Here is a 15,147-nt window from a genome sequence, read left to right as displayed (position 1 = left end):
TTTATCAAAGATTAAGTGGCCATATATTTGAGAATCTGTGACAGAATATTCATCTCTGTTCCCTTGGTCTGCAGGTCTGTTTCTAGTTTAATACATGCTGTCTTAATTACTACTGCTTTGTAGTACAGTTTGAAGTTGGGGAAGGTAATGCTACCCATCTTCTTTTTCCCAAGGATTGCTTTAGTATTCGTGGGGGTTTATTGTTCCATATGAATTTCAGGAGTGTTTTGTCTATTTCTTTGAAGAATGTCATGGGTATCCTGATAGGGACCGCATTAAGTGTGTATTATGCTTTGGGGAGTATTGCCACTTTGATAATGTTAATCCTCCCTATCCATGAGCAGGGGTTGTGTCTCCATTTCCTAGTGTTCTCTTTTATTTCTTAAAGTAGCGTTTTGTAATTTTCCTTGTATAGGTCCTTCACCTCTTTGGTTAAGCTGGTTCCAAGGTACTTGATTTTTTGAGGCATTATTGTGAACAGGATTATTTTTTAATATCTCTTTCATTATTTGTGTATAGGAAATTCATGGACTTTGGGGTGTTGATTTTGTAACCTGCCTCTTTACTATACAAACCTATTGTTTCTACAAGCTTTTTTGTAGAGTCTTCAGGATTTTCTAAGTATAGTGTCCTATCATCTGCAAAGAGTGATAGCTTGACTTCTTCCTTTCCTATCTGTGTGTCCTTGACATCTTTTTCTTGCCTAACTGCTATTGGCAGAAACTTCCAGTATTGAATAGGAGTGGCCAGAGTGAGCCAAAGGTGGCTTTTCACTTACAACATGGCCTCCATGAAATTCTTTTGATAAAACCAGGCTCCACTGAGCATGTCTGGCAGGTCCGAGAGAAGATGTACAGCAGCACAGTGCAGGAGCCCAAATGTGCATTCCTGTAGGCCCATGAACAGCACACTTCAGGAGGAAACCTCCTGCCCAGAATGGTGCGTGCATATGGCACACTCATGCTGGACTATTAATGGCACCCCAAACCCTGCCTTTTTCATAAGAAGGCTCTGTATCTCTGTCTGGCACCAGCTCTTCCCTAGCTTCCTACTATATCTCCCTTCAGTTCTTCACTTGTTTTGTTCTTAGCCCACAGGCCTTGACATAAATGTCACTTGTTCCCAGCACCAGGCCGAAAGTCTTTCCTAGATGCTCCTAAAATATCTCATTCTTCCTTCCTGTAGGCGCACTCTACTGCTTGTTCTTCTCCCTGCTAGTCTTCCAAGTTGGAGTAGCAACTGAGTCTTACCACTCTTGAATCAGCAGTGCTGATATGTGGAATGTTTCTCTATAAGCATCTGTTGGGTTCATGAAAGAACTCGGAAGCAAGGGAAGTTGCCAAAGAAGAAACCTTAAAAAATGATCGAAATTAGTTGGTGGCTACAAAACATCACTAAAGAATGGGTCTAAATTATGAGAAGATGGTGTGGGCCCTTCCAGTTCCTGTGAGGACACTCGGGCACATGTCTGTTGTACTCAATAGTGGACACTTAGGGCCTGGCACACTCTGTCCCGTGGTGTAGATGTGTAGAGTGTGTGCTGAATTATCCAAAGTTCCTAAACTCAGCAGTGTGCAGGATACTTAAGGAAGGCTGACGAAGGGAACCGGTATATTTGATCCACAAAAATAGAGATGTTCAGACTAGAATTTATAAGCGTTCAGAGCTAGGAAGACTGGATAGTAAATGAAATTGACTTCCTGGGTCAAATCAAGACTCATGGGCTGTGATGTGCTCAGATCTCACTCAGATCTAGAACTAATGCCACCTGTTTTCATCCTATACTGATTTGTTGTTAGAACCCATCAGGCAATAATTTTTTCAGGTGCTGTGGATGAAATCTCTAAGTTTTATTGGACCAAAAGTTGTCTTTAAGCTTCCATTATATCTTTCCTCTTAATGCACCACAACAGTAAGTTGAATATGACTATCACATTTTTAAAGAACATTCCAGCTTTTGTAATAGCAATAACTTTCAGTTGAATTATAATTTTGCATAAATTTTTTTTAATAAAAACAAGATTGCATGGCAGCATGATGGCCAGAAAAATCATTTGAATGCCAGAGAAGGGGTGAGATATTACGCCTAAAATAAGAACCAGTCTTAGCTATACCTATGAGTTTTATTAAAACAGACTCTTTAATAATGTAAAGTGCTCATAGTTTTATTTCCTTGCTAATTAAAGTGGAGGGAAAGAAGCCAAAAATAAGAAACTAAAGTCTTCTAGATGCTTCTGAAGATACTGTCTTTAATCCAACAGCACACACATACACGCAGAGATTTATTGTATTTCTGGGTAACACTGAGAACACACATGAGCATCATCAAACTCTGAAGAGAGGAGCTGCATTTGCACTTGTATTGGTTCAGGTTTAAAGGATGGCACATTGAGAATTTCACTTGGGCCCTTCTGACTTTGAGATCTCCATTTCATCGTTTATACGCAAAGACACATCCCTTTTCTCCTCCTCGTGCACTAGAAAACACGTCATGCAGGATGCCCACGTACTCTGATCTTGATCCAGAATCCTGCAAGCTGGCATTGTCCCTCGTTCTTACTGTTCACTGAGTTTGAGAATCTCTCCCTTTTCTTTCCTTCCTATGGTCTCAATTCTGCCCTTTTCTCGAGATCCAAGAGCTGAAAGAGAATGGCCCCAAAATGGGGTAAAGGTATGAAAATCACCCCATTTCATACCCTGCGGTAGTCACTCAGGACTTGTGTCAGGGTGGACTGTATGTAGCCTAAAGTCAGTCTCTGTGAGCAGATTAGCATTTCATCCAGGTGGCCTCCAGGCTGAAAGAAAAGCTCCAGGCAGAAGCCGCCGGCTTCTGTCCAGTTTTTTTCAGTAACTTTAAAGTGCTTCTTGCAGCCAGAGCTCTAACTTAAATTGTATTGTAGACGTGAACCAGTCTGAGTTTCACTGAGAATTTCTAAATGGAAATACCATGTAGCAGCCCTCTGTTTTCAAAAACAATTGGAGACGCACCACACCCCGAGGTTGCTGAGTGCTCCACCCCCCCCCCCACTGGGTGCTCAGGAGTGACACCTGGGGTCACTTGCAGAGAACCATCAAGGATTGATCCACACCTCCCACTTGCAAAGCGTACCCTCTAGCCCGTGAGCAATCACCCTGGCCCCTGGGTTTTCTTTTCTTTTTTTTTTAACATAGTGTCTTGATCAAGGTACCAGACTAAAGCTTTAAAATAATTGACTACAGTCTGACTGAATTACCCCTCTATTGCTGAAAGGGATGCCTTTTGGCTTTCAGAATTTATAATCGCAGCTTTAAAACCATATTAGCCTGTGTTTATGCTCAAAATATGAATAGTGTCTTTGTGCTTTGGAATAACATTCAGATTTTGAAGACTGACCTGTGTAACTATTGGGTTTGAGACAGAAACCTTTAAGGTTAATGTGACTGGGTTGAGCGACTAAGATGCAGTGACCCACTGAAATACTGCTCATGAACCCTTCCTGGGTAGACTTCTTTCTAAGACAGGAAAGCTCTGAGGACATGCATTGGTCCAAGGACAGACCAAAGAGCCTGGATGTCACGGAAATGCAGGGTGGGTCTCCTCAGATAGCTGGCTGGAACCTACCTGCACCCAGGGAGCTTATTGTCAGTTCACTGGATTGAATCTGAAAGTGATGGTTGCTGTTTAACCAAAAAGCTCATCAGTCCTTGGGCTCTGAGCCGACCCTGTTGCAAGTTTTCCTGATTTTATCACACTGTTGAAAATGCTCTCTAGCAACAACTCAGCAATCTGGAAGAGACCTTTGGACTCCGGCTATTTCAAGGGGCTACAGATGGAAATCTAATAAATGAAGGGCCACAATAGGAGACTGGGGCCACCATAGTAAATGAAGAAAACAGAGAAGTGACCTAGAAAAGAAGGGTCAGGAAAAGGTTGAGAAATATTTCATGAAAGCATCTCTGGGTCCAACAGAACTCTGGATGGTATAACCGTTTAGTTCTTCAACTGTGAGATGAGCATGCTAGAATATGACAAGGACAAAATATTGGCCAGCCAGCTATATCCCAAAGAGGGGAAGGATTTCTTCTCATCAGAATGGGAGTCCTTGTTGGGAAGGGAAATGAAGCCTGATCTCAGAAATGATTGGTTCCTATGAGGACACTGTGAGTAAGACATGGAGACAGAAGCAGAGCTCTTGGGCTCCGTGGGAAAGAGTCTGCGCCTTACAGGAAAGAGCTGTTTTCCTGGATTGGTATTTAGAGAACCCATTGCCTGTTGGTCTCCAGCAGAGATCACTGAGCCTGGGAAGGGCAGGGTGTGTCTAGTTCAGGCACCCAAGATGCCAGGATGCCCAGGGTAGAGAACAGTGCTCAGAAGGTGGAGGTAGGTTGAATCTCAACTGTAGCCTGGCACTGAAGATCCAGGAGAGCCTCTGGAGGTGGACCACCTGATCCAATCTGTTGCTGCTATTATTCTGTGTACTTTGAAATTTTATTCAAGCACCTGGGGACTCAGTTTCTTTATCACTGTATCACTGTCATCCCATTGTTCATCGATTTGCTCGAGCAGGCACAGTAACATCTCCATTTGTCCCAGCCCTGAGATTTTAGCAGCCTCTCTTTACTCATCCTTCCCAAGTGCTGCATTGGAGGCTCTTTCAGGGTCAGGGAAATGGACCCAGCATTGTTACTGGTATTGGCATATGAATATGCCATGAAGAGCTTAGCAGGCTCTACCATGAGGGAAGGATACTCTCGGTAGCTTGCCCAGTTCTCTGAGAGAGAGAACTAGGCTATAAGTGGACAATAAGAGAATCTTTATCTATAAAATAGATAATGATAGTTTCTATTTTATGTCCTTATAATTGAGAAATACCATTTTAAAATGTGCTTTGTGTCTGAAACATTCAAATTCCTTGAAAATTAACCTCCTGCAAATAATCAGGTGGGAGCGGTCAGCCTGGCCTGGCCCATGGAGACAGTCATTGGAAATGCTCAGAAGTCGAAGGAATTTCATCAGGGTAAAGTTTTTTCAAAAGACCAGTTTGGGGTGGAGTCAGATGTCCAGGAAGGGGAAATTCTGTTGTCTCTAGGTTCCTGGGCCTTCCCCTTGAGAGTTCACAGTCCCCTATGGAATTTCACCATTGTTTTGAAGGGACTTAATAATACATGTGCCAGTTCAATACTTTCTTTTAGAAATGACCTACAGGGCCCAGCCCCATCTCTGTTACTTCTGTGTTACTTCCTCACGACCCTGAGTGGCTTGACTTCCCACAATCATAAACTGCCTGAAGTCTGTAGAAAGAGGTATTTTATGAAGTTAGGTATGCAGTATTGGTACTAAAATATACCTTAAAGGTTTGCCATGTAAGTTTGATTTTTTTCTCAAGATATTGATTAAAATATACCTTACACTTTATTGCAGGTCTTAGTAGCAAAAACAAAATCATCCTCCTCATCATCATCATCCCATTGATCATCGATTTTCTTGAGCAGTCTCAGTAACGTCTCCATTCATCCTAGCCCTAAGATTTTAGAAGCCTCTCTTTACTCGTCCTTCCCAATGGTGCCATATTGGAGGCTCTTTCTGGATCAGGGGAATGAGACCCATCATTGTTACTTGTTTTGGCATATGAATACACCACGGGGAGTTTGCCAGGCTCTCCCATAGCAAAAAGAAAATAACCAAGATAAATGTTGAATGTATTCCTTGTTCTTAACTCTGTGCTGCCACCTTAGTAAACAAATAAATAATGGACATTGGCCTCTCCTGATCATGCTGAATTTCTTCTCCCTTGCCCCTCCAGCCCTCCCACTCTGCCCCAGCCCTTGCCGTCTTGACCGTCTTGACCTCCACCAGTTGGCCCCTGCATGACTGTGACTTCCATGTCCTCTTCACCCCTTCCTCGAGAGTTGCCTCCCCCACTCCCTCTTGCTCTGTGAGTCCCTTTCCTCCTTTCAGTTTTACTGACAGATTGAGTTTAGTCTGTCTTCATTCTCCAGTGAGTGAGGAGGGCAGAGTTGAAAAGTTACAAAGCCTCCAGGGTTCAACTACTGGTCTTTTTGGGTTGTGCTTGTTCTATGGGCCGTCCCCAATGAAGCTCAGGTGATTCTACTCCTGGCTCTGTGGTCAGAAATCACTAATGGTAATGCTCTGGGGACCATATTTTGTGCTGGGATGGGAAGGGGTTAAACTCATGCAAGGCAAGTATCTTAGCTAAGCCCCCTATGGCCCCTACTACAGCTCTTAGTAGGCCTGTCCCAGCATGTTGAACAAAAGCCAAGAGGCCAGTGTGACCACACCCCAAGGGGAGAAAGGGTTGTTGGCTTTTTTTGGCCCCTAACAACTTCAAGAATTCAAATGGCCTGCTTTGACTTCCTTTATTAAAGGCAAAAGTGTCACTGGAAGCAGAAATTGGACACTGAATTTTACAGACTCTTTTCCTGTTTTGCCCCTTTAGCAATTCGTCATTCCCTTCAGTTTCTATAATGTAGCGCTGTATCACTGTCTTCCCATTGTTCATCAGTTTGCTCGAGTGGGCACCAGTAACATCTCCGCTGTGAGACTTGTTGTTACTGTTTTTGGCATATTAAATACACCACGGGTAGTTTGCCAGGCTCTTCCGTGTGGGTGGGATACTCTCAGTAGCTTGCCGGGCTCTCCGAGAGGGGCGGAGGAATCGAACCCAGGTTGGCCTTATGTAAGGCAAACACCCTACCCGCTGTGCTATTGCTCCAGCCCTAGTTCCTATAATACCCTTTATAAAAAGCATGCTGCGCTGGGTGTACTTCAGTTTCTGATCTTATTCTTCATACCAGAAGGAGCTGGGGATCTTTGACCAGGGAGAACTTTAAATGTCCTCCTTTAGCTGTGGATGCGAAAACACTGTCAGCATAAGGCAGCACAAGATACTGATGCGAATACGTGTGCATGTAGGTACTTATTTTCTACATAGTGATAATTTATAGTACATACATGCAATAGCAGAGCTCTGTTGCATTGACTGATGTGCCAAAAGCCATCAGAGAAAACTGTGTAGGCGAGTTAGAGATAACATGGCTTGCCATGATGTAGAGTTAGATTTCATTATTGCAGGCGAGCTCAGACAGAAGACTGCCATGTTTGCACGCCCTTGTGCTGAAGCCAGCCAGTGGACATGTACATGTTCTCATGTAGAGCACAGCTGCCACCACCGCTGCTGCCTTATTTTATTGCATATCACATTATCGCGTATCACATTATTTTATTGTGATTTATTATTTTGTTGGATAGCACATTATTGCATACTAAAGATACCATATATAGATATGATTTTATATCTATGTGATGGGCCCCGGTCACCCTGTGTGGAGCAAGTCTGTCGACACCATTTTCCTAGCAGCATGTGCTTACTTCATGTCTCTCTGCCGCATTTAATTAAGACACATTTTGTGCTTTTCAATATAATGCTCCTACACTTAGTAGACTATGTATCATATAAACTTAACTTTTCATGTACTGGGACACCAAAATGACTTACTTTCCTAGAATACTAACCTTATCTTGGCAGTCTGGAATCAAACTTGCAATAATAGCTCCAAGGTACGCCCACACTCAGACTCTGGACTCCGCTAAGTCCTCACTTTACATCATTGGTAGGTTCTTAGAAATCTTGATGTTAGGAAAACTGTGTAATGAAAGCGGATCCTTGAATAACAGGGCCTAGGATAATGCCATTTCACTCACTGTCATCTTTGAATTTTCCTCATTAGTGTTACAATAGAATAACATTGAACAAAACATTTGAGGATTGACTGCAACCCTATATCCAATAGTGATGGATGTAGGATCCATCCCACAACACTGAGTTAAGCAGTGAAAACTACACACACACACACACACACACACACACACACACACACAAATAAAAATGTGTCTTGTTGTGATTCCATTAATAGAAAGGTTAAAAATAGACATAACTGAGCAGTAGTGGGGAATTATGCCTGTGTGTTAGACATGTATTATTTGTGTTCAGTTTTTGTTTTGTTGTTTTTGGGGCTACACCCAGCTGCACTCAGGGCTTTTTCCTGGCTCTGTGTTCAGGCATGACTCCTGGTATGACTCAGGGGTTCTTATGTTGTGTCAGAGATCAAATCCAGGTCTGTTGTGTATAAGGCAAGCACCTTACCTACCCTACTACCATTCCAGCCCATGTTGTATTATTCTTATGTAGTTTTATCACACACACAGGTGTTTGGGAAATTCATTATGTGATATGCTTATGATGTCTGGTGCCTGATGTTTTCTCTGTGCATACTTCAATTATGAGAAAAATAAGCTCATCAAAATAAGCCATCAAGCTTCCTTCTGGCACTTTCCAACTATTCAGCAGCGAATATAGGGAATTACAAAGAAGAATGAAATCGTGTCTATGATCTCAAGAACTTTCTGGAATTTTCATTGACCCCCAACTTCAGTTCCAACCTTGGTCCTTGGGTGTTATCTTTGACCATGAAGAATTTGTCCTACCCACAGCAATTTACACATGTAGCACTGAACACATAAGAAAAGATTCATCTCGTAGACTCCAGAGCACTTTGTAGTTCACTACAGAGAACTCTTCCTAACCAGAGCAATTCTTTGACCAAAGAAATAGTAGACAGAGCCGGAGTTACCAAAAATACTAAGCAAATGCATTTTGCAAAGAGAAAAAAATATATTCTGTCATCATTTAGAATTAGTTGAAGCAAATATTACTCTCGAGTTTTTATCGAACAGGTTAACAAGTGCCAGAGCGACAGCTCAACAGGCTTAACACATATTTTGCTTGTGAGAATAGCCTGTGAGCACAGCCGAATGTGGCCCTAAGAGAAAACATAAGTTCACTTAAAGAAAAAGGTATAACCAGAAGCTACTTTATTATCTTCTTATAGTGATCCTTGATAGGTAAAATTTCGAATACTTTCTGCTTTGCTTTCACTGATACTGTTAATGTGCACTTCTCTTTTCATTAGACCCTTCAAACTTTATCGTCCTTTCGAAGGGCCCCAGCTTTGTGAGCTAATTATGACAAATGCTGATGCAGCATCTGTTCCCAGATTTAAATACCTCCAATTCTGGGAGAATTCATCTCGAAGTCAAGGTTGCAGTGTGTGTCGGTCTGTGCAGTGATGGGACCTGCAGCAGGAATTGCACAGGCACTTCCGAGATGGCACACCCTGGACAGTCCAGCCCCATTCTCGATTTAAAGCTTCGTAGGAGGACACCAGCCCCTCGGTTTCCTCAGGCCAACTCATTTCTCTCCATTTTGAAAACAGTCAGTTCCAAATGTGTATTTCATTATTTAGAGATCAGTTGATTGTATTGTTCAATATTATAAATACCCTGTTTGATGGAGTGTGGATCTTGACATTCTCAGGTTCCCTCAGAAAAAGTGACAGAACTGAGGTTACCAAGTGTATGTGTGTGTGTGTAAGTTGGGCGGTGGGGGGGAAGGGGAAGCGGGGCAGTGGAGGGGGTGTTAGGGAGGATTGGACAGACTAGAAGGAACCTGGACAGTGGTGGAGAGTGTTTATACTTTGTCGGTGTTGAAAGAGTTCTAGCTTTGTATGCCCAAAGCATGGCCATCAACACTATTGTAAACCCTACTTCTTCAATAATAATCAAGCAAATTATAATCGGGTTCTGTTTGCCTCTTAGATACAAAATAAGTCTGTTCAGAAATCTAAGGGTAAAAAGCAGAAAAGTGGATAAAGATATGTGCATAAAAGAGAACGCTGACTTCTCCAGAATGGAAAATAGCCTGGGTTAAGATAATTTTTCAGTAGTTGGTTTTGGCACTCTTACCTGATTTCTGTTTCAAGGTCCTTTCATCAGAGATTACTGTTATGCCTGTAAGTTAAAAATATAACTGAACCAAGAAAAGAGAGTTTAAATAAAAAAAAACCTTTATTTTTGATCTTTTGCTCAGCTTATTCACGTGAAAATGAGTATGATAATAATTCAGAGAGTGAATTCTTGCAGCTCATGATGAGAACATAAAGTTAGATAACTGAAGTAACTTTTGGAAGTGTGCAGGTATTGTCTTACTGTGATGATGGTTGCCCAGGTTATAAACGTATTAGTGTTCCTCAAACTGCATGTGAAGACTATACAGTTATCATGCATCAGTTATGCTCAAGGAAACACCAAAATTCCCTTGAGCGGAGTGTACCCTTTCCCAAGTAAATTTTAGATTGGCATTTCACAAGGGAGCTGAATTTCTACTTTTTGTGGTTAGAATTTTTCTGATCCCACGTGAGTCCTTGAGGTAGGGGCTATCGTGTGCATTGAAAGATGTGAATCTCCAGCCCCTCGAGGCCCCCTGCAGAGTGACATTCGAGAGTCTGCAGTGATGATCCCACGTGAGTCCTTGAGGTAGGGGCTATCGTGTGCATTGAAAGATGTGAATCTCCAGCCCCTCGAGGCCCCCTCAGAGTGACATTCGAGAGTCTGCAGTGATGAACGCCTCTGCATGCAGCAAATCAAATCTAGATGTAGAGCACGTAAAAAATAATATTTTTACTTAGTCAAAATTTATCATTTGTATGTTTAATTTCTGAGTTTGTGACAAGATTGCGAATCATTTTTAAACAAGCTGGAATGGCCAGAGGCTTATTGAGGCCTGACTCTCACCCACTACCCAGCCAGTGGCCTCGTTTACTCATCTAGGTAAGATTCCCTAAGAAAAATTTGCTGAAAGATTTTAGACATTTGTGTGTGTCTTTTCCTTTTAATATGTTCTGCCAGCATCTGCGTGGGTTTTCATTCCCAGCATCTCAGATCTAGTCTCAGACATGCTTTGCCTGTGTGTTACCAGAAGGTCAGTGATACTGTGAAAAACACGTGTAGCTTGATAGCGAGCAGAGGTTTTGAATAGTTCATCTTAATAAGAGTTTCTTTTCATTAATCAGTGCAAGATTTGCAAAGAGATCTGTAAACATTAGTACTTTGAACTGACCCTCTTGTCTTCAACCTTTATTTTTTTCAAAAAATATTCAAGGAAGATAGTGAGGGAGCCATTTAAAAATGGCAATTGCCAGTACAATTTAACCTTGTACAGATGGATAGTCATTTTTTAAATCATCTTTCTACTTAATAAACAAGGTGAGGGAAAATCACTTTTTCTAAAATAGGATATTAATTTTAATAAACCTTTGTGCCAGGAACCAGGTTGGTGTTTATCTGAACATTGTCAACAGACAGGCCCAAAGCTGTACAGGAAAGCAAGAGACGTGTCATTTGAATAGAGACAGTTTCTGAAATTGTTCTGATGATGTCTGTGTGCTGTTTCTAATGGCAGTAACAGCTTTTTCCAGGTGAATCTAGAGTTGTTTCGGGGCATTTTTTCCTCCCCTCCTTGACTCCACACAACACTATTTTGACTCTCTGTTTTCATTGTGTGTCTTCCTTAGAAATACCTCAGAGACTTTTTCAGCGTGATGCTTCAATCTGTGACCTCTCCCCTTCACATCAACAAAGTGGGCCTGACCCTTTCCAAGCACACCATTTGTGAGTTCTCGCCATTCTTCAAGAAAGGAGTCTTTGACTACAGCAGCCATGGAACTGGATAGCACCAGCGTGACGGAGGAGCCACCGATGCAGTGCCTTCCTGTCGAAGCAGGCCTCCAGGTGCAAGGCAGCCTCCGAGGCCTGGGCCAGGCCCGCCGCCTCCTGTTGCCAGCAGGCTGGAGCAGTTTGCCTGGACCACCTCACTGGTTCAGACCTAGTGCCTGACTTTGCAATTGGGATGCTTTGCTAGCTGATGAGGCCTTTGGTGGGTAACAGTTACTATTCCATTGTGGTTGAATGTGGCCTTTTCCCCATAGTGCTTCCTTCCAGTTGCACAGTGGAGCCCATCCCCCATGCCAGGATGGATGTGGCTTGATTATCTAGGCTCTCTGAGCCCAGCCAGCTTGAAGACCTCCCAGGGTGGATGGTTTACCAGACCTCCCTTAAATGACTTTCATCTGGTTTCTTCTTTCACCAAAATGCACTCGGAATTTTTATATTCCTTCCATGTGGCTGGCTTGATCCCAAGAAAAGCATTTTAAATTATTTCATTGTATTTTTTCTCCTCCTTGGAACCAGAACTTTTGTATAATACCTAAACTGTTGTTTACACAGAATTTCACATTCTGCAAAAGGGATTTTCTGTTCAATCATGACTGGAGTCTTCCAATCTCAACAAATTGGATTTTAGTTGCATCATTTGAAACTTCTGTGAATCCATACTAATAGGGTGTTTGTTTAATCTTGAATATTTGAGAGAATTTTCCCAAATATAAATGGCTACTGTGCATTCTAAACCTTTTTCTGCCAAGCACAAAATGAGCATATAGCTTATTGCATATTTTTAGACATTCTTTTTCACATTTTTGTTACAGAATCAACTGGCTCTTTAGCTTAAAAACTAGTTTATTGAGATCCCTTAAATTACTCAGGACTTAATGTAGCATTGCACCTCCATGTACAGTGAAATTGCTTTGTTTTACAAAAGAGAAAAAATGTGAGCAGAAAAACACACATGGTATATATTGAAATGTATATAATTCTACTATAGATTTATATATGTACACAATTGTATAATAATTGTATCAAAACATGTAATCATTCACACCAAATTTATTAAAGGTATTTGCTTTTCCAATATTTAAATTGAGCTGCTATCAATATTAAATGAAGTTCAGAATCTATCCTATAGCTCAGTTTGTTTGTAATACTGTCATTCCTAGTAGTCTATTAAAAATTTATCTAATGTGCTTGGAAAGAAGCATAATGTATAATTCAGCTGCATTTGTGTTGAGAAGATTCAGTTTCAGTAATGACTGAAGTTTACAAGTGAATGGGTAACAAAATGTATATGCATTCAATCATCTAGAATATGATGGTGCAACAGAGCTCTCCATCCTTAAAAAATAAGTTTAAAGATGCAATTATCCCAATAAGGGGGAAAATATTACCACACTAATTAGATATTATAGTTTAGCATGAAAAAAAATAAGGACTTTGTTTTAATCTCTATGGAAAGACTTGCTTTTTGTCTGCAGTCTTTATTACAAGTATGAGTATTGAGGCAATTACTACTAGAGAATTTTAAATTAGAGATTAAAAAGATGAAAGCTGGAAGATAATAATTAACCACAGGTCATCAATTTTAAAGGAATGTGAGTGCTAAGTGCTTGCTGAGTAAATGAAATGGTATTCCTTAACTGACCAAATAATGTATTCTCTGCCCTCTGGATCAGAGGCCAGGCTCATGACAAAATTTAACTAATATCAACCCCATGTATAGTAGTAACTTGGCCAGAATTGTGTTTGTGAAAAATGCAGGAATCCTAAGACTCACGATTCCAGTCCTCAATTGAGGAGCAATTTGTATTTTGTTTGCGTTCAAGTTCATCTAGCTCCGGCTAAAGCAGGCTGCTGTAGCATAAAAGACTTTTCATCTCCTGGAAACTGACTTATCTGAAAATAAAGCTCTTGTAAGAAAAATCTACAGGTTCCAGTCTAATCCACAGTTACAAGCAAAGGAATAAACTTCAGATGGTATGTTAATGTGAAACACCCAACTTCTCTACTATTCCAAGGCATTTTGATTTGAATAAAACCTAAGAAAATGTTGAAAAGACCATGAAAAGTCCCATCTAAACAATTAATTCACTTCCTTTCTAGAGTGACGTGAAACTGAAATAAAATATCACCACTATGTGGAGAAAAAATTGGGAAATGAAAATATTTGTATTTTTTAGAACTTATGTTGAGGGCTGCCCAGAGGAAGAAGTCAACACAGAGTGATTTCTGGAGTTCTAACTAGATGTTTTCCCACCCCCGAGAAACTTATTTGCAACTAGAATAGGCAGGTTATTCTCAATAGAAGAAATATTTGAAATATTTGCTAACTGACAAGGGGATGGGGTTCTGTCCAGAACCTTGGTGACACCTTGAAGAACAAAAAAACACAAAATCACTCATGAAGAAGCAGGATAAAGTCGCCCTTCTTGTGGCTCACCCCTTTGCTTGCGGAGTCTGATTCAGATCCTTGGTATATCAAAGAAAGAATTGGTAGAATTGGGTGAGACACACAAAATAGCCAGCAGAAAAAGGATTTTGTATTCAATGGTTATATTCTGTAAAGCAGAGATGATCGAGCTGAGGACTCACAGCCCAGGAAACTTGTATCAAAGCCTCTTTCTTTATGACTTGGGTGGGCTATCCAGAGTGATGTCAGAGTTACAAATTGGGCGCTTAAGAGATTCTTAGGGAACCTTGAGTAGCGCCCCCTGATGGTGTGAAACAACTGGAGGCTATTTGAGTCCAGTTCTACTTTGCGGTTGGTGACTGCATGGAATGTCCGAATGGGTGTGTGTACTCCAACTGCAGATGAGTAAGAATTTGGTCTTGAGGGGGTGGGGGCAAGGCATGCCCCTCAGTGCTCAAGGACTAACTCCTGGCTCTGCACTCAAGGATCACTCCTGATGGGCTGGGGGAACCACATGGGGTACCTGCAATCAAACCCAGATTGACCAGCTGCAAGGCAAGAACCACACCCACTATACTAGTTCTCTGACCCCCCAATTGGTGGCCTTTTCATTGTCGTTGTTTGCCTGTTTTTGATGGACATGTGGCAATGCCTAATATCATGGGTGAATAAGAAAATGCATATTTTTAAACATGATTGCTCTCTTTGTGATAGAAGCCAACCTAGATATAAGGAAATACAAATTAAAAGATAAAAACTCATCAGTGAAAAGCTTGGTCTCTCTCTGTTTTGTCCAAAGGCTGGAGTGTAGATGGGCTTAGGCTACAAAGATGTTCACAGCCCTCAAGGGAGGGTGTTCTCTTCAGGGCTAATTTACAAATCTTGGCAAATACACCACCTTCATGCACAATTTTGTTCCACGGTGATAAGATAGATGACAAACTTAGGACTACAAAACTAACAGCTTCATTGTGTTCTTTCAGATTAATTCAACAGAGTAAGAGAAAATTATAAAATGCATATTTTATTACTTTCAAGAGTATCAAGTAACAAAGGAATACTAAGCTGATCACTAAGCAATTCAAATTGAGGTACCATTAACTGAGAAATATTTTTGTAAGAAGTTGGAACAAATTTGACGAATTTAAAAAGAATTCTTGAGGTAATTTCA

The 15,147-nt window shown here is 41.2% G+C and overlaps 1 protein-coding gene across 2 annotated transcripts in view; it reads left to right on the top strand.

Annotated features, from left to right (window-relative positions):
- Positions 1-14,693, top strand: part of KIF16B (kinesin family member 16B) — a 324,792-nt gene extending 310,099 nt beyond the window's left edge. For both annotated transcript variants that reach the window (XM_004610913.3, XM_055133099.1), the window contains one exon: positions 11,410-14,693. In XM_004610913.3, coding sequence (XP_004610970.2) covers positions 11,410-11,568 — 159 coding nt within the window. In that variant the 3' untranslated portion in view covers positions 11,569-14,693. The remainder of the gene's footprint in view (positions 1-11,409) is intronic.
- The last annotated feature ends 454 nt before the right edge of the window (positions 14,694-15,147 follow it).

The sequence above is a fragment of the Sorex araneus genome, chromosome 3 (assembly GCF_027595985.1).
Source record: "Sorex araneus isolate mSorAra2 chromosome 3, mSorAra2.pri, whole genome shotgun sequence".
In the NCBI taxonomy this organism is placed as follows: domain Eukaryota; kingdom Metazoa; phylum Chordata; class Mammalia; order Eulipotyphla; family Soricidae; genus Sorex; species Sorex araneus.
This window is presented reverse-complemented; position numbering and strand designations above follow the sequence as displayed.